Source organism: Rhinolophus ferrumequinum, chromosome 5 (assembly GCF_004115265.2).
Source record: "Rhinolophus ferrumequinum isolate MPI-CBG mRhiFer1 chromosome 5, mRhiFer1_v1.p, whole genome shotgun sequence".
In the NCBI taxonomy this organism is placed as follows: Eukaryota; Metazoa; Chordata; class Mammalia; order Chiroptera; family Rhinolophidae; genus Rhinolophus; species Rhinolophus ferrumequinum.
The window spans coordinates 31,034,271-31,054,583 of record NC_046288.1 but is presented as its reverse complement, the minus strand read 5'-3'; the positions used below and the strand labels follow the sequence as shown (position 1 = coordinate 31,054,583).

At 36.1% G+C, this 20,313-nt stretch overlaps 1 protein-coding gene across 4 annotated transcripts in view; it reads right to left on the bottom strand.

The window, feature by feature from the left end:
• Positions 1 to 20,313, bottom strand: part of MTHFD2L (methylenetetrahydrofolate dehydrogenase (NADP+ dependent) 2 like) — a 96,547-nt gene that overhangs the window by 38,441 nt on the left and 37,793 nt on the right. For all 4 annotated transcript variants that reach the window (XM_033105290.1, XM_033105291.1, XM_033105293.1 and 1 more), the window contains one exon: positions 5,213 to 5,305. In XM_033105290.1, the coding sequence (XP_032961181.1) occupies positions 5,213 to 5,305 (93 nt within the window). The remainder of the gene's footprint in view (positions 1 to 5,212; positions 5,306 to 20,313) is intronic.

Genomic DNA, 20,313 nt, shown 5'->3' with positions numbered 1-20,313 from the left:
TAAATATTCATATGCAATGGCCTAAGAAGGAATAACATGTAACATATTAGCATATAACATTTATTGACTATTTGCAATATGTTAGAGACTGTGCTACACTCTTTACATGAACTGACTGGCTTAACAGCATTATGTTAAGAGGTTATTATTATTCTTCACACTGAAGAGATCGAGGCTCAGAGAGATGAGGTGACTTGATCAAAGTTACACAATTAGCAAGAGGTAGAGTTGGGACTGAAATTCTGGAATTCTTACCTAGCAAGGCCTTTGCATTTATACTACTTTAATTCCATGGACAATAGTTGACAAAATTAGGACAAAGGACGCATTTAGGAAGGCAGGAAGGGATGCTAAGTGAAGAAGCAGAAGCTAAAAGGGACAAGATAGAGAATGGGAGGTAGGATATGGGAAGAATAGCATTAGCAAAACCATAAAATATGCTGGCATCCACTCAAGAAGCACCCAAGGCTGTAAGGGAGCCAGTTCCACTTCCGAGTTGCATGAGCTGTGGATGGTGGAATAGACTATTTCTATGCCGCACCCCTTGGAACTTCTCATTGTCCTGGCATGCTGAAAATTACTAACCCTGCTCTAAGGAAGAGGAAATCCAACAGAGGGAAATACTCTATTGAGTACCTAGGATGATGTTTGATGGGTGTGTATCTAAAGCTTAATTAATATGATGGGAGAAGTGGTGAAAAGAAGTTGATTGGGCACCTTGTATTTTATGACAAGTACGAATACTACAAATTACTCTACTGAATTGCCCATTTATCCTGTTTTATATTACACCGTCATTTAAAATGTTGCAATAGAGACGCTAGAGTTATGATTGTGAAAGTTCATTCATCATGCTGGAGGGGATGGCGTAGTAGACAAAATGCCAGCTTTCACTAACTATGACACTCTGTATCCAGAGGTTAATATGCAAGTGGCATTGACTCCTCAACTCATCTTCTGAATGAAGCTAGTTCCGCCAAGTTTACTCAGATGGCTGGAGGGTCCTTTGGAGACTGTCTGGAAAAAATGTGGTTACCATGTCTGGATAATGAAGATTCCTAAAACTTGTACAAATTTAGGATTTCCCCCAGTTTCCTAGAAACATGAGATATGAGAGAACCAAAGGACCTTTTAACACAGTTTTAGAATCGGTGCACTATTCTAGCCAGCTTTCCCTTTTTTTATCATTAGCCTTACACAAGCCAATTTAGCCTTCCCCTAAACTATAGCACTCCCCTCTTATCCTTGGTTTCACTTCTGTGGTTTCAGTTACCTGCGGTCAACGTAGGTCCCAAAACATTAAATGAAAAATTCCAGAAATAAATAATTCATAAGTTTTCAATTGTACATCATTATGAGTAGTGTGATAAAATCTTGTGTTGTCCTGCTCTCTCCTGCCTGGGACATGAATCATCGCTTTGTCCAGTGTATCCATGCTTTTCATGCTCCCCTCCCGTTAGTTACTCAGGAGCCTCTTGGTTATCGGTATCGCAGGGCTTGTGTTCATGTTCCCTTATTTTACTTAATAATGGCCCAAAGTGCAAGAGTGGTGATGCTGGAAATTTGAATATGCCAAAGAGAAGCTGTGAAGCACTTTCTTAAGTGAAAAGGTTAGCACAGTCAAGTAAAATATTGAGAGAGACAGAGTGAGAGAGAACAAAAGAGCATATATTCACATAACTATTATTACTCTATATTGTTATAATTGTTTTATTTTATTATTAATTATTGTTGTTAATCTCTTACTGTGCCCAATTTACGAATTAAACTTTATCATAGGTATATATGTATAAGAAATAACACAGTATATACAGGATTCGGTACTACCTGTGGTTTCAGGCATCCACTGGGGTTCTTAGAACGTATCAACTGTGGATGAGGGGAGACGATTATACTTCTTTCCATTCAAATGTTTCATACTCTATACTTTAGACACCTATAACAGTTAATTTACTTTCTTCACCCTTTTCATAATTTCTTAATCTTAACATTTATACTCAGATCAGTCCATTCATCCACTTAATAAAACTACTCTTTTATTAAAAAATCTTTCACTTTTATGGCTTTATCAATTGCTTTACAATGACAAACTAAGAATGTTTAGTAGTTCACATTATATATTCACATTATTATAAAATAATGCTACCACTACGAAAATTAACCAATAACTAGATCACTTATAAAATCCATTTTTATGAAATTCTTAAAAATTTATCAGCTAAATTTGTATCAATCTGAAGAAGGCTTTGTTCCAGCTATAATCTCAAAACCAATGCAAGTATACATTTAGTAAGTACACACTGTGTGACAGATACTGTTCTAAGCACTTGGCTACCAAGCTAAAAAAATAAGTCCTGTCCCTGCTAGTCTGGTGAAGGTGATAGACAACTATAAACAGATGTTAAGTGTTATAACATGGTACAGCAAAGTGCCCTAGAAAAAGCTTCATTCTCTTTGTGAACTCAGAGAGGTAGCTTTGAGTAGCGACTGAAAGCCTTTTGTTTCTAAAGGCATAGTCGGATAGGATCTGATTTTCAGATTTGAGTTTCTAAATTAGTCTAAATCTTGAATTTGTGGTGAATGTTTAAAAGGTAAATGAGATATCGTCAAAATAATAAGATTAGGAATATGGGGATTTGAGAAACTGGAGGGGTGAGATTAATCTGAACATAAGCTAATTTTATTCATGCCCCAGGATCTTCACACATAATTTCCTCTTTTACTTTTTCTTCTGTAAGTGTATTCCAAGATTTCATCACCACATTCTTTACTGTCATCTCTCAGACATTATCAGTGTTTCTGATACATCACACACTCCTCCTCCTCCTATTCTTCCCGACTTCTAGATGGGACTGCTTCCATATATGCTGACATTCTAGTTATGACAACAATCCAGCCCTCCCTGTTCCAGCTACCTCTGCTATTAGATCACTATCTCCTTTAATATTCATTGCTAATTGTATTTGTTTATTTCCCACACATAATGCATAATGTGGTCATTTTAGTTATATTTCATTCTTATTATCTGGTTACATGAATTTTTTTACATTAATTCATGCTTTCTCTATAATTTCACTGTAATTTACCAATATCTACATATTTGATCCTTAAATTCTCCAAGTGGTTTTGAAGTAAGTGAGAATGTAGCAATCCTTAGTTATTTCTTATAAATTCTCCATATTCTTCCCTGAAATTGCCCATTATCCAATGTTTATTTTCTCAGGATGACTGCATGGCTATATACAGGCTGTCTTCCAGCATTCAGCATACCTTTGTATCTAGTTAAAGGCATTAAAGCTGGGATACAAGGCAAAGAATAAGACCTGTTTGCACGGCCTTCATTCAAAATGTCTTTCCGCCAGGATTAGGATGGTGTGTGGCCAACTGGCTGCCTAAAATACCTGCACATCTCATTGGCGCCCTCTGGTGGTAAGAGGATACCTTGCAGTATAGAGCCTAGATACTGTATCACCACCTAGAGACCTGAGAACCTCCTGGCTCCTATTTTATTAATTTTATGTAGGATCGGTCCTTCCTTCCCCTTCTCTTACTTTATTTTCCTTTTTCTTTTCCTGTCTTATTTTTTAATAACTTGTATACAGTGCTGATTTAGGCCTTTACAAAGGAGCATATGGTGCGTCTATAGGAGAAACTCAAGGATGATGACAGTGTTGGCATAATGACTTGTGATTTGGTTTACATAAGGTTTGATTTAGTCACAACAGAATGGCAGTGGTTCTTGAAAGAGAATTATGATCACCCATTTGTCATTTCTCATGACAAGAAAAACATGAGGATGAATGAATACTGAGGGATTTTGATCCACTAGAAGAAAATATTCAATGCAATAATTGATAAATGGGAAATGAAATCAATTGTGAAATATTTTCTACAAGTTGTTAACCTGAAAGTCAAGCACACCTTTTAAAGATAATGTAAATTTCATTCTGTCTAAAGTTAGAGATGAACTAAAATGACAATTTAAATCCCTATCTACTCACTAAATTCTGAGTATTGTGTATGAATCCAAGTGTTTCTAAAAAAAAAAGTCAATGAAATATTTGTCTTCCATGAATCTATCAGTTGCTGCAGCAGTATTTCACTTAATGTTGATTTATGGTCTGAAAAAGTTTACTGCCTCTCAAAACATCTGTCTGACTTCTGTCAATCCAGTTAAAAAACCTGCATTTGATATCACCTGAATATAATTTCTCAGAAAAACGGGAAATGTGGTTAGGTATACCAGCTTACTGGTAATTTCTAGAAATGGGAATATGTTTATTTTTACTTTAAAAGGAGGCAAATTACTCCACCTGAAGTTATCACATATATATTTTGAGGTCCACAAAAAGGGTCTATATTATAAAAAGAAAGTGAACTAAATTTGATTGAAACTAATTTAAATTACCATTATTCCCTTTGTCAAACTCAGTTTCCTCTGGAACTTTTACTCTCTCTTCAGATAGTAAATACTCAGTAATTCAAATGTAAAGTCTAGAAATTACAAATAATATCTAATTGGTGAACAAAATGAAAAAGGCTCACATTTAAAACTTGGATAAAGTAAGAAGAGTCACAAAGTCTGCGACATAGAAATACTATGTGGCAAGAGTAAAGGTAAAAGTAAAGGGTAGAATTATTTTGTATGTTCAAATACAAAACAAATTAGGAAAGAAATCTGGATCCATTAAATGAAAATGTAATAACTGCTCTGTTTCTACTCTCGCCTCTCTAGAGTCAATTCTCCTTGACATGGTAGGGGTCATCTTTTAAAAACGTGAGCCAGACCATGTCAATCTCTTGCTCTCAGTCATCTTAGCTTACATCAAAGTCCTTACCTATGGCCTACAAGGTCCTACGTGTGCTAGCCCTGGCTAGCCCTTCAACAGCATTTCCTGCCAGTCTCCCCACAACTCATTCATGTTTAGAATCTATTATGTCTGCCAAAGGAATTGGCAAAGTGCACATTTGTTCTTGTGCTAAATCTGTCATTCCAAAGGCTGTCCTGGTTTTCCATGATGAAGTGACAAATGCCAACATAGGCACCATGGACCAGTATGATGATTGCCAAGGGACTGAATCCAGTTGATGAAAGTTCATCATACACGTACCTAACTCTCCCAAGAAGTGGTTCTTATGGACACGTTAGCAATTAGGGTAGGAATTACTCTAATGACGATATTCCACCAAATAATAGCCAGTAAAGACTTACCTGCAGCTACTATGATAACATCTGCCAGCTGAGTGTGGATCTTCAGTTGTTCTTTGGGGGTATACCTGTGAGCTATTGTCACGGTTGCATCACCTGAAATGCAGAAGAACTTCCATTACTGATTACTGAGCTTTTTCATAATTTATGAATGCTTCAATGCTAGATGAGTTTCAGTCACATTCTAATAGTAGGAAAACTGCTTTGAAATGATTAAATCACTTTGAGAACAAAAGCTAAATAAAGAAATATAGATGATCCATAAGGTACCTTTCAACTGACCAGTGAAAAATCAAATGAGGCCAAATGAGGGTATGTATTGGCCATCGTAGGAGAGCTATAAGTAGGATCTTAGAAACCAAGTTCCTATTTACAGAGATAGATGCAGGGATACTCACTGGTTTGATAATAAGACATATAAATACTGAAAACTGCCAGATAAGTGCACTAAAAATAGGGCAATATATTGTGGGAGGACAGATGAGAGATTAACTCTGCCTCATCTTGATGAGGTAGCAAGAAGAGTTCCTAAAGGAGACAATATACTGCTTTAGGTCATAAAGTATGAGCTGGAGTACACTAATCAGGGAAAAATAAAAAAGGCATCCCAAGCCAAAAAGAACAGCGGGGGAAAAAATGGACCAACTTTGAAATTATATGTTTAGGGAATGATGAAGAAGTCTAGGCTATAACAGGAAGTATTCATGCATGCTTACGGAAGTGATGTATGAATAAGAGAGGTTAGTAACCTAAGGGATTCCAGTGTTTAAAGTGTGAGCCAAGGAAGAGGAATGTGAGAAAGGCAGTGATAAGTGATGTCAAAGGAAGGACTTCCAGAAAGAACAGGGCTGTGTGAGACAGTATCTTCTCTCTTCTCTTCCTGAACACAACAACAAAAACTGCACAATCTCTATTTTTAGCAAAGCTTGCAGATGTATTTTCCACGGACCCCCAAAACATGTAAGAGTTACCCAGGAGCAGCAGAGTTAGTAAATACCATATAGGGAGAAAGGCAGCAAAGAAATACAGATAATAACAATATGGCCAGCAGCAGCAGCTCTCTGAAAATGACTGCAAAAGTATACTTCCTGAGGATGAAGGGTTCACATCAAAATGAAAAAATCTGTAGCAGAGAAAATAGGAATAAGGGCAGAAGAAGCCCTCTTGGATCCAGTATAGTTCACAGTATGTGGTAACAAAGCCTCACACAAGGGAGTTGTTTCAACCCGAAGCAGTTTAACTCTGTGCAGGTGGTAAGGAGGAATCTGAAGGCCGCCCAGCACCTCCTCCCCAACCCCTAGCAGAAGTATCCTGCAAATAGCAGATCCAACTCATTCAATGATAAGTAATAAAATAAGCATTTGACAAAGCATTAATAAAAGGATGCTATATACGGATCAGCCCAGGAGAATTTGTGGTAGTAATGGAACTCTTCAGATTCTAGTGGTAGTTTACATGACTATACTTATTTGTCTAAATTCATGGAACTGTACACCAAAAAGAGAAAATCTCACTATATGCAATTTTTTTAAAGTAAAAGGATACATTTTAAAAGTGGCAGACCCAAGAAAAAACAAAAGCAAAACAACTTCTTTTAAGAATTTACCAACGTACTAATAAGCTCAACAGGTAAATGTTATAAAAAAGTTGAACATTATGACCAAACATTATGCCAAAAACAAAACAAAACAAAACTTAAAGTCACAAAAATTAGGGAAAAAAGACTTGACTCCATACAAACTGACTTATAATGGTCAATACTGAGACAAATCTCAGTAAAATAGCTGGGTTTTAAAGATTAAAAAAAGAATCCTATGAGCAACCAGGCAAAAATTCAAATTTTTACATTTAACTGCAGAAAACAGGGCAATAACTACAAAAGACTCATGTAAAAAATATTGGGAGCTGAGGATTTTATATCAGGTCAAATTGTCCTTCAATACTAAAGACTGCAAACGATTTTGAAAGAACTCAGGAAATATTGTTTCCATGACTTTTTCCTATGGAACTTGCTAAAAGATGAACTTTAATGAATCAAAATATATCTGAAGAAGCTAGCAAAAGGAATACTGGATAGTTTTGAATATATCAAATTTCAAAACTAAGACAAAAAAAAATCGTGAGGATTGGGGTGACAGACAAAATGCAAACGCTATTTGCTCCGTTACATAGAAATGGTGCAACTAACAAAATTAGAATGGGAAGGGCAAAGATGAGAAACTTTGCTATTGCCTAATATCTAATGACTGTAATCAATAGATATCATTTAAAGTTGACTGATCAAATAATAGAAGCATAAAAATATTTAAAAGTATACGGTAAACACATTATAAAGATAATTTTTATTGGCAAATACCAGGTAGGAGACAACAGAAACAGAATCACGGAATAAAACCAATAGATACCGTATAAAGAAGGAGCGAACTCAGACAACTATATAAAATTATAATTGCTAAGATAGCCACAAACCTCTCTATCTGAAGAACCACTTACACACAAAAAAATGTAAAAAATAAAAAACATAAAAACCACAAACAAAACAGGAAATAATACGATAACTGCAGACCATATATATTTACCATAACAATAAACTTCCTACTAAGTTATCTTATTTAAAAGAATAATATTTTCAAATTGGCTCACAAAGCAAAATCTAATTCTATACATTATATAAGACACAACTACAAAGATAAACTATGTACTTGGGTAGAAAGACTCAACATCATCATGGTAACAATTCTATGTTCATTACAAATTTAATACAACTCCAATAAAAAACTGAATTTTTACTTTTTTTGGATGACTATAACTTGATCCTAAAGTTAATATGAAAAAATAAAAGAGAACAACTGGAAAATCTTTGAAAAGAAAGAACAATGAGCGGGAACTAGAAATACCTGATATAGTAGTCTTTCTCATTTCAGTTAATGGTACTATCTTCTGCCCAGTTACACAGAGTAAAAGTCTCCCTTGTTTTTTTCTCTTTCTTTCATATGCTATAAACCATCAGGAAATGTAGAGTATAGGTTTAGAACCATCCCAAGGCACCAACATTGTGAAGCATCCTCCCATCTCTATCTTAGTACAGTTCTCCTATATTCAGAAAGGTCCTCGTATACATTAGCAACCCACTCAAGTCTTCTCTGCTTCCAAATGAGAGCCTCCCAAACCCCCACAAAAAAAACAAAATTAAAACCAAAATGAAACCAAAACCACCCTCTTCATCAGTACTGATGTTTTCAGCAAGGAATTGAGAGATGCATCATAATCCAGTGGCATATATATATATAGATATATAGACATATATATGAGAAAGGAAAGGAAAGATACAGTAAGAAAGGAAAACTGTATTAAAATGGTAATAATATATACCGATAACAAAAGATAAATGCAAGTCGCATTTGACATCTGCAATTAGAAGAGGTGCTCAAAGTGGTTACCATCAGCTTCCAGACACTTCTGATTATGACGAACTACTACGTGAGCAACGTTGACCAAAGTGTCCACTCTACATTTTTTTGCCACCCCCGGTGTGTGTGTGTGTGTGTGTGTGTGTGTGTGTGTGTGTGTGTGTGTATGTATGTATGTATTTCAGGCAAAATAAAAAATATATTGAGATGAATTTCAATCAATATGGAGTGATCTTTTAGGTAATTCCACTCCCCTTCAATAATATCTAGTTAACTTGTTATTACTCCTAGGTAAGTTTGGCTAGACAGACCCATGGGAAATATCAAAGTCATATTTAGACTTGTTTCTGATTATGGTGATAACAAACCATGGAAAGGTTTTTAGCCTGCTATTCAGTAGACCAGATGATGATAGCAAAGAGAGGTAGGTGAACCACGGGACTTAAAAGCAAATAATGACTCAGACTCTTTTGCCTTTGCCCCTTGATACATGCCTGTTCCTGGTTCTGAGAGCTAGGTAGCCTGTGTTAAAATAAAAAACAAATGGAGATTAACCGTGAAAATTCCCTAAGCAGACAAAACCATTTTAGTCAAGCAAAGCTTAAATTTAACTTATTTAACAAGACTAACTTGACCTGAATCATTTTTGTTTATGCTTCTGGAAATCATAAGCAAAACTTGAACTGCTTGCCAAGGTTGATATGAAGTAACTATTGACCAATTCCCTATCGTTTAAGAAAATTCTAATGTTATAACTGATCACTGTGAAGAATAAACAGTCATTGCTTTCCCACTATATAAGCATCTTTGTAATAATATACCCACGCCTCATTCCATGTGTTGGTTTGCAAACGGCCTTTTTTTGGTGTGCACACAATAAACTTGCACTAATCACTACTTTGGTGATCACTGGCTTTTCTTCTGTTACGTCTGCACTTTTGACACCTGCTAACAATATTCTTATTTAACGTGTTTTACTTGGCATTGAGAAAATTCTTGTCATTCCTATTTTCAGTTCTGGTGTCCCATTACTTTTGTTCAATGAATCCTCTGGCTTACTGCACCTAATCCCTACTATTCTGTCTCCTTGGCTTTTCCCCTCACATAACCAGTACTAAGAAGCTGCAGCAGCTATTCCATGGAATGATGCATATCTCTGACCCTCAGATGACTTTTTCCCACACTCAGTTTTATCTCTTTATTGCTCATAATAATGGCCCTGATGAGGACCTAATTTTTCTATTACACAGATCCAGATAAAAAGTTTTTATAAACAGAGTCTTCAGTAACGTCATTGTGCCCACTGTTTTATTTCATGTTTGTAAGATACAGCAAGAATAAAAGACTTAGAACCTATCTCCTAGAATCTTAGAGTTCTGTTAGAATTCAATAATTGACTGCTGGGCAGGATAAGCTTCTTACCAGGTAAAAGTCCACAGTCGATCAATAATTATCTGCTAGGAGCCACCTGGGCAGTTTTCTGGGCTATCATTACCTCTGTAATTTATGCAAAATTGCAGATTGCAGCAAAGAGTTGTTGACAACACACAGAGTGCCAATGTGAGGAAAATAATATTTGCTATTAGAAAAAAGAAAGCTAGAACAAACACCACAATAATGCTTCATTTTAAAGTATCATTTTTTATTGTTGTTGTCGTTAAAATTACCTAAATGAAGAGATTACTTTTGTTGGACACTTCCAGGTCATTCCTTATCTTCATTTATTTAATGATCAAGAAAGAATCCCACAACCATGTTAAGCAATGGAGATACACAATACTCTCATGTGAAAAACAGATATGTAAATCAGAATTATAATAGAGTGTGACGAGTTCCATGCTAAAAGGAGGCGTAAGTTACAGTACTGGCACAGACTGCCATCTACTCTAGCTGAGAACAGTGTAGGGGCCGTTAAAAGATCTTAAAGAAGACAGATTCTTGGTAGGAGTAGGAATTTGTTTTGCTTCTGCTTCAATACCCCTTTGCTTTGCCCATTCTTTCCCATGGTAAATTATTTTCCATAAAAACATCAGAAGGGCCTATTATTTAGCCCAGACAGTTAAAAACTTCTTTCTTATAAGAGCTGAAGTCTACTTTTTTGCAACCTTTACCATGATTCTAGATCTATCCTTAACAACATAGAACAAGTCTCAACTTCCTTTGCCATGAGGCAAATCTTCAAATACCTGCTTGTACCTGCATCAGTAAATGAATCAAAAGGGAAAACCCAATAGGAGCTAGAATCTCATGTGTAGGGTTTTGCTTTGTTACTTTTTCTGGATAAGGAAAAATGGGAGTCATTCTCAATAGTTTAACAGAGAAAACTCACTGAGAAAAATGCAGGAAGGAAAACTCAGTACTCATCACCAGAACAGCACTCCATGGACCTTAAAATAACACTGCACTGTCCTGACTCAGAATTCCATTTACTGTACACTTGCTATTTCAACTTCAGCTGCTTTTTCTGCATTAAATTGTTCAAAAAATTTTAGGTATCATTACAGAGCATTCAGATCTAAGCACTCTGTCCATGCTTAAAATGGGCTAGGCTTTCATGCATTTGTATCTGGTCAAGACTTGACTGGTTTGATTTGCTGTTTATAAGTCCCTCAGTTATCGTCCAAACACCCTTGGGCCACTATGTGGATGACAGCTAAGGATTTTGATTTCACTTTTAACTAGTCAAAATACTGTTTCAATCTAACTCCTTTAAAACACCTATCTCAAAGTTCCTTTGAGAGAAAGACAATTAGGGAGGACTGACTGAATGCTAACCACCACTGTCTCTAGATATTTTAAAAATCTGTTCCAAGATGTGATAAAAAATTATTGAATCTAAATCATGTATAAATTTATTCAACAAAGACAATATACAAATGAGCAAATACATATCTAATACAATTTTACATAGTAATAAGTGCTATGAAGAAAGGAGTGTAGAGTAAGTGAGTAGAGAATAATAGCATGGGTGCTATTTTATAAGGTGGTCAGGAATAGCCTGAGGAGGTAACATGTGAACAGAAACCTGAAGGAAGTGAGCAAATAAATTATGTAAATAATTTCAGAAACGAGTATCCAGGAAGAAGGAAAACCAAGTTCAAAGACCCTGACACATGAGCATGTATGATATGTTCTAGGAAAGCAAAAGACAGCTGTGGCTGGAGGGCAGTGATGGAGGGGGAAAATGGTAGGAAATGAGTAAGGAGATGGAGCCCAGGTCAGATCACAAGAGGTCTTCATATCAGAGTGAGGAATTTTGATTTTATTTCGGTGTTACACTGTTCTGAGTGTTACGGAAAGCCATGGATGACTGAGACCCCACCATGGAAAATAGACTGTGTATGGGAGATGGGACAAGGGTGGATGCAGGGAAACTATTTCATAAATTTTATAGTGAACCACGTGAGAGATTATGGCTATCTGGACTAGGATCTTATTAGTGGAGGTGGTAAGATCACGGGTATATTTTACTCAGGTTGCTAATGGATAAGATATGGGGTGTGAGAGAAAGAGAGAATTCAAGGATGGCTTGAGCAACTGGGTGGAGTGATGGTGCCACTTACTAAGATGGGAAGACTATGGGGAGTGAAATTAAGAGTGAAGGTTTGTAGATGATAAGTTTGGAAGTGCCTAATGGACATCCAAGAGCTGTCAAGCGGATGGTGGTTACATGGGTCAGTGTACAAGGGGGAATACAGATGGTACTTAAGCCATGGCGCTGGAAAGGATCACTTAGGGAATAGCTCTGGAATAAGAAGCGAAGCCCTGGGCTCACTCCAATGTTTTGAGTAGTTATCCTCAACCCTGACCATATTAGAATCATCTATAGAGCTTACAAAAAATACTAATGCTGAAGTCCAACTTGTAAAGATTCTGATTTAATTGTTCTGTGTTGGGTTCAGGCAGCTATGTTTTAAAAAGCCCCCAGATGATTGTAGTTGGCAGCTAGGATTGAGAACCACTGCTTTAGAAGTTGGGAAACAGAAACAGAAAATGAGAAGAAATGTTTAGTGAAATTAAGATAAATGTATGCCAGTGGTAGCTTTAATCTGTGCTTAAATAATAAAATTAATAGCTCTATAAAATGTGGCCATTTCATTAAATTTAAAAGCATATTATTAATATTACTCAGTCTGTTACATAGTCTCCTGCCTATAAGAACCCTCAGGAGAAATTACTTTTTGGTCTTAATATCAGAAAATATTTTATTTATCCTGAACATGTGTTTATTTTTAATCTTAAAGACACTTAATTGGGTAGTCATTTTTTTTTCCCTTGCAAAAAAGCTCTCAGAACGAAATTAGTAACCCAATCATAGAAAGCATAGTTTATACTCAATTAAATAAGTTCACCAAATATATATTCAGCACTAGTATATAAAAAGCAATATGCTTGGCTGTGAGAATATACCCATAAGGATTTAATGATATGCCTATTTTTAGTAATAGCCTTTTTCTTGGCTCCATTTTAGTTCCAGGCCTTGCTTTCCATTTTCTTAACTATGTCTCATTTGCATTGTATTAGATATTGCTGTGGTCCACCTTAAATACTTTTCAGAATAAGTACACTGTAGTAGCTAATACATATGTATCAAGTACTTACTATGTGTGAACCCCAAGCTCTTTGAAGGAATTAGCTCATTCAATTCTCCCAAGGACCTCATACGTTCTTATCTTGCAGGGAAGTGCAAGGACAGAATGTGCACTAAGAGAGCCTGTGCTATTTAACACTAGGCCCTCGTGCCCCAGGAATTGATCTTTATCCATCAAGACTGCAACTATGATGTGAACAAGTTGGCAGTTATAAATGAAGATGTTGGCTTTGAAGTCTTATATTTTTAGGATTATTTTCCTATTAATCAGGGTGAAACGTGTTGAATCATCCACATGAATCAGTGACCAAATACTCCATGGTAACAAATTACCAGGTCAGGTTGACAGTAGTATTCCTGAATGTGAAACAGATTTTAAGCTATAAAAAAACTGAATTTTAAAGCAATCGGATCCTGCTGATGCCCACCCAACATGAGCCAGTGAGCTCAGCCGTGGGACAGAGGCAAGTGTTAGCATGAGCAAAAGCACTGCCCTTTCCTTTTCTAGTTGTTTTGACTAGGTGTGTGTATGAGGTCTGCTTGCTAATGCTTTGTATAAAGTTTGTATTTACTTTCTGCTTTCCACGATTAACAGATGAAAATAAACTCAGGACTCTTACTAAAACGCCTGATTCTGCAACCATGCTTATAAGATCACAGACTAAAACTAAATAAGTATTCTCCAGGCTCCTGCATTTGAGAGGGAAAAATGAGACGTCATAAAGAACAATGTGCTGTTGACTGCCTTCCTATTCATCCTTTCCTAGAAAAAGGGTAGACCTCTGGGATATACTAGTACAAATAGAGCAAATATAAATACAAATAGATACACTGTGCCATATATATACATATATATATGAAAACAGTTTCCAGCGTCCAATACTATATACTATTACTCTGTCAGAGTAATATTACTCTATTATTACTATATTAATTATATTATATTAATTATAATATATTATATTATATTATATATATTATATTATATATTAATTATAATATATTAATTATTACTATATTAATACCTTTGGAAATATCACAGTCAAGTTATCTTTGATTTTGTTTGACCTAGATTTCCCAAACTAATTTGACCAACTCTTCTCCCCTTTTTAAAAAATTAAAACCTATTTAAGATCTTGTGGTATATCAGCGTTCCTAAAAATACAGTATAGGAATAGCCGTATTATTTCATGATACTCTTCGTCTACAAATAAGGTAAATTTATTCATTCATGTATTGGATGAAGACTTTTTAGACAGCTAGATGCTAGAGATAAAATGGGAAGAAACACACATCTGGTTTTTGCTCTTGTGAAATTAATTGTCCAGTGAGTGTGATGAAGATTAATCAAATAATGACACAAATAAATGACAATCACAAACTGATAAATGTTGCAAAGGAAAAGTTCTTCACTAGTGTGTGTGAGCAGGGTGAGAGGGATTATCAGAGAATCCTGCTAAGGAAGTTACATCTGAGCTGAGATATAATGGATGAGCAGGAGGGAACCTTCAGGATTTGGGATGCTGAAGGATGATAGGTAAGAGCTTAAATTTGAACAATGAGGGAGGGGGCAAATAGAAGCAATGCTGGAAAGTCCTTAGAGTCTACAGAAATATTCACAAAGGGAGACAGAAAAAGACCCTAGATAAAAGAAGAGCAACAAACTGCAAGTGAAGAATAAAAAAATAGAAGAAACTTCACAGGTATCAATTGATCAAACAGAATACAGTCCACATTCTTTTAAGCACTTAGCTACCTTTACGTAACACTGCTTGGCATTAATTTGATTTTTTAAATAATCAAATAATTTATATTCATGGTATGAGTTATTTATTTTGTAGAGAGCAAAGTACTTTCTTCCAGATTTTGGGAATTTTTAATAACTTCAAGTGGAAGATAATTTTATTTTTGCCTGAGGTGGGATTGTTTAGTTTGAAGTGAAGAACAGTAACAGAAAGTATGCAATAAAAACATCCCATTACAACAGTAACAGAAGGTAGACAAAAAAAGGGTATAACAATCATATGTAAATATAATTAGAAATCATTCATTCCTTCCTACAACTAAGATTTTTATTATAGAAAGCTCTGCTTCTCCTCTGCAGCATTTGGCAAAATTACAATGGTTAGCCATTTATCCCTAAATGTTTCATGACTGTCTTTCCTACTAGAGTGTAAGCTCAAGAAGACAGGGCAATATCTAATTTATTCATCATAGCATTCCCATTCTTAGTGGCAAAGAACTCAGCCCCTCTGTCGGAAGGCAGCGTTACATGTCAGCAGCTGAGGGAAAAACGTTAGTGGAAACAAAATGATAAATACTAAATGTTTTATCAGAAAAACACTGCGACCTTTCGATTAAGGCTATCAGCAAGAACTTGCCCTCCCCTCCCAGAGTCCTGAGATCTCTTCTCCCCTTTGTCATGGTCACGCGGCACTCTCTTCCCCTGTAACCAGATTCTTGGGGAAAGAGGAGTCTTAAGTAACGCTTGTATGTAAATGCCTATAATTTTAAAATGTGAAGGAATTAGTGTGTGGGAAGCACTTAGCTACTTCTCTCCCTCTTCTCCTTCCTTCCATTATACAGGGAATAGCTGTATTAAAACGGGGATTTTTCTGCAATAAATGACGATGTTTTATTTTAAATCCCTTGCCTGTGATCTTACTTTCTACAATACTGGCACAATCCCTGGCACTAAATAAACTTTCACTGATTGACTGACTAGTTGCATTATAACAGGTCAAGCCCTGTGCTAAATTTCAGAAATACAAAAAGCCTAAGACAAAATATTTGTCATTGATAAGTTCATGTTTACTGTGAGTGTAGGAAAAGGGAACAGGTAGATAATCAATATGGAGTAGGACGATTATTGTGATGGCAGCAAATACAATGCTTAAAACTTAGAAAATCTGGGTGGCATCTTGAAAGACCGGTGGGAGATGAGAGGAAAGCAGGTGAGTGATGGGAAATGGCATTCCAGAGAGGGAACAGGGTATACACCGGCAAGGAGCCATGGAAGACACAGCGTGCTTGGGGAAGAGTGGGTAGTTCTATGGAGCTTCAGCAGAAGGTACCGGGGAGAAAGGGACAGAAGGAATGGGTGAAAAGGTAGGGTGGAGCAGACCACCATGTCCTTATGAGTGATGCTTTCAACAATCAGCCTTAGAGACATCAAAAATGGATGTTTTGTGCGGGTAATAAAGTAAGTGCCTCTGAGGTCATGGCAAAAGAGAGAAAACGGAAGGAAAAGAGAAAGATTTGCACTTCACTTTACATTTTAAATAATGTTTAATGTTAGTTTAAACATAATAGACCCAGTTGTGTGATGTGAGAATATATGGTATTTTCCAAGTACGGTGCTTTCCAGATCCTAACTGGCTGGATTTAGGAGACATTGAAAATGAAACAGCACTCTTGTTATTCAGTTTAGAAAACCAGACTAGGACAAGTATTTGTTCTTGTCTATTGCTTTCCACTATGTAAACTCAAAGCTGTAATTCAGTAAAGTTGAAGGCATCACAAAACATAATATCCCAATATCTCATCATGAGGACTTCTAACTTAGTAGTAGGATGGGAGGAGCAGAGACCAAATATCTGCCATCCTCCCTGCCCCAGTTTGACAATAGTTCAATCTACAGAGGCAGCAAACATCCTACTCTACTCCAGTGCCAAGGCTGAATCTCAGTCATGATCGCTTTGCATCAGTCCTGCATTTCTAGGCGTTTCTATTTGGCTCCTCTAGGCGTTTCTATTTGGCTCCTCTAGGTGTTTCTATTTGGCTCCTCTCTTTGAAACCCGAGAGTGTCTGGCCCCATCTGACATTAGGCTGAGCTTAATCACACATACCATGCACATCACATTGCATGGCCTCGAACATCCACTCCTGTAGGACTACCTGAAGGCACCTCCTGTAGGTGGGAGGCAATGCTCTTGGGCTGGCAAACACGTTCATGTTCACAACTGGGACTAATTTTCACAAAGGAAACACATTCCATTGGCAAAATATCTTGTGTTTTTCCATTTAGATAGGATGTTCCTTGAATAAAACATACCTGATATACAGAAAGTTGTTGTAGCAGAAGGGCAGCTTGAGTGCAAAAGGTGAACACCAGTGCAGAAGCAGTGCTTTGAGAAAACACAGTATCCAAAAAGGAACCCTTCAGATGCAGACTATCACCTTCTGGAAACCGAAGACTAAGTCATTTTCGCCACTGTCACCCACAGTGTTCCATAGAGAATAAGTACTAAATGCATATTGCCTGAATGAAATCAAGAACATCCTGGAGTCCACAGACTCGAAGCAAAATCAGTTGGTTGCCGGGCCACGTCCCAGCATCAAAGCCACTGCAAGGACACCACAACCTTTTAGTTAAAGGAGGCCCGTGTTGTGGCCATTTAGGGGGATCTATTTAGATGAGATGTCCTACATAAGACTATAAAAACATGCAAGAAAAATTTTCACTAATTTTCTAAAAGAATTTGAAATAAAATCAGATTCTGTATTCCTTTGCTGATGATTACTAATCATCATGGCACCTTGTTATCTTGAAGGAAAAATAAAACTGTTTTGCAGAAACTGCAGAACTTCTCTCTTGCTTCCTCACAGTGAAACTAAAACTAAAGACGTTGTGCTAAAGCCAATGGTATTCAATTTTCATTCTGAAAGAAGGTGAAACTGGGTAGGTTATTATATACAAAGAAGTTAAAAGAATACACCGTGGTCTATAGATGATCACAATGGTACTCAAACCTCGTAAGCAGTGGGGCTCATAAGACGAGACTCTCCACTGTCACTCTCTTTATGTCCCCCAACAATCATGGGCTTCCCAATGCAAATATAATTTTTCTTAAGGGTGCCAAATTTTATTTTGTGCCACTGCATATTTATAATTGCTTTCCCAGATGTTATATTGGAGGAGATATTAATATTATATGCATTTGATTATAAATCATCCATACTTGTATATCATGCCCAGCACCACCAGCAGGACTGGAAGCTCTTGGAGGACAGGAACCATCTCTCACCTACTCTGTATAAACTACGTACTGGCTCTAATGTCATGCCCTCTACAAAGCCTTCTGTGATGACATGTCCTAAGCAGAAGATGATCACCCTGCAGTATTCCGCAGAATGGAGTACCTGCACTACCTCGTTACCTCAAGATTTTAGCACATTTTCAGTCCTCTAAATATTTCAAGCTCTTGAAGAATTAAAAGGTGCTCTTTCTCGCCAAACAGCTGGGATCCACATCCTAAATAATCAAGACTAAAAGCCAGCCATGAGTAGATCTATATTAATCAAGTTAAATTACATTATGGCCATTTTTCTTCTAAAGTATTATCTTTGGCTTTAAGACACAAATGAATCATTAGGGTTCTGACTCTCTTTTGGCAAAGAAATGCAGTGTGAACTGAATGCTCAACATTGTGAGTGTCACCAGAACAAGGTCTATAGATACAAATAGGCGGAGTTAATCCTCCTTCATTACCTCTATTAGCTAACAATGCACACATAGTCATTACACATAATTACTGCTCTAAGAGACATGGACATTTGAAATATTAACTTTCCCACAGACTCCAAATCTTCAGTAAGCAGCTCTCAACAATTCATTACATTAATCATATAGGTCATCATACTCCTATTAAATTTGCATGAAATTAAACACCACGCATGTTACATACTGTCCAACATCATTTTTAATATAATTTATTACCTTTTAGATACTGTAATTATAACGGCACCTAAGAGCCGCTATAATAAATGTAAATTTAACTACCTGGCTTGGAAGTAACCAGTACTATAACTAACCATACTTCTATAATATAGTCAAGTAAAAATATTTTATAACACAAAGTATAAAATATTTTAAAAGTTAATATTTTATGACATAGGAATATATACTTTAAAATTGCATGAATAGTAAGTTAATTTTCTTATTATATAGACAAATAATTCAAAATTGAAATGTATCAAGAAATTAGCATATTATATATTTATGTCTACAAGAAGAAGTGCACTTTAAAGTATGATTTGGAGTGTTATGATATCATATTTCTAATCAAATACTTGATAGGCTTTTTAAAGTCTACATTTATGCAAATTATCACAACAAAAACTAGATTTGATCCAAAATAAAACAAACATAAAACCCACCAGTAAAAAAGAATTTCAAATGAAGGTGAAAAATACATCACTAATCTTGGATCAAGTTACTCTAAACTTTATGATTAGCATGGTCACAGATTGTGAACTTATGCATAATAATGGAAATAATAGCCACAGTTCACATGTACCACGGGCTTACTTACCTGTGTCAGGCACTTTAATTAGTGCTTTACATTCAAATCTTGGTTAATTTTCATAATTATCCAGTGCAGGCAATATTAATATTATATGCATTTTACAGATGAGGGAAGTAGAGGCTTACACAGATTAAAAGACTTGTCCAAGGACACAGGGTTTGGCAGGAGAGAGTCTGACTCCAAGTCTATCTTCCTAACCATACAGTCAGCACCCAGCTGTCAGCGCTGATTCATTACTTCCTGTGTGGCCTTGGCTAAGTTACCTGAAGTCTCTAAAGCTCATTTCCTTTAGCTGCAAAATGAAAATAATATTAATATATGCCAGAATTATTGAGAACTAAATAACATAGTTCATGAGAAAGTATTCTGCAAGTTGTACAGCTATGTTATTGTTATGTCATTGATGAGATTTGAAAACGAAATATTGAAAAAGAAAAATCTGTTCATTGGCTCTTTGTCAAAAATTTCCAACAAAAACACTATACCCAGGTAAATTTTCCGGTTGTTTTCCATTGTTTAACACAGAAACTCTTACATAAAAGCAAATATGAATCAATATCTTCATTATACCCTGAGATAGATAGGTAAGTACTAAATAGATTAAGTTGTAAGTGAATAGTAAAATTAGAAATGTACTTTTGTAGATGGTTATCAAAAAAGCCGTACTCAATCCATCAGATTTGGTCTTTCAAAGAGCTCTTCAAACTGAGACTTTTTAGTTACCTGGAGTCACTACGAGGCTCTAATTTACTATGATCCACATACACATTTTGATTTGTGACAATGTTTAAATCC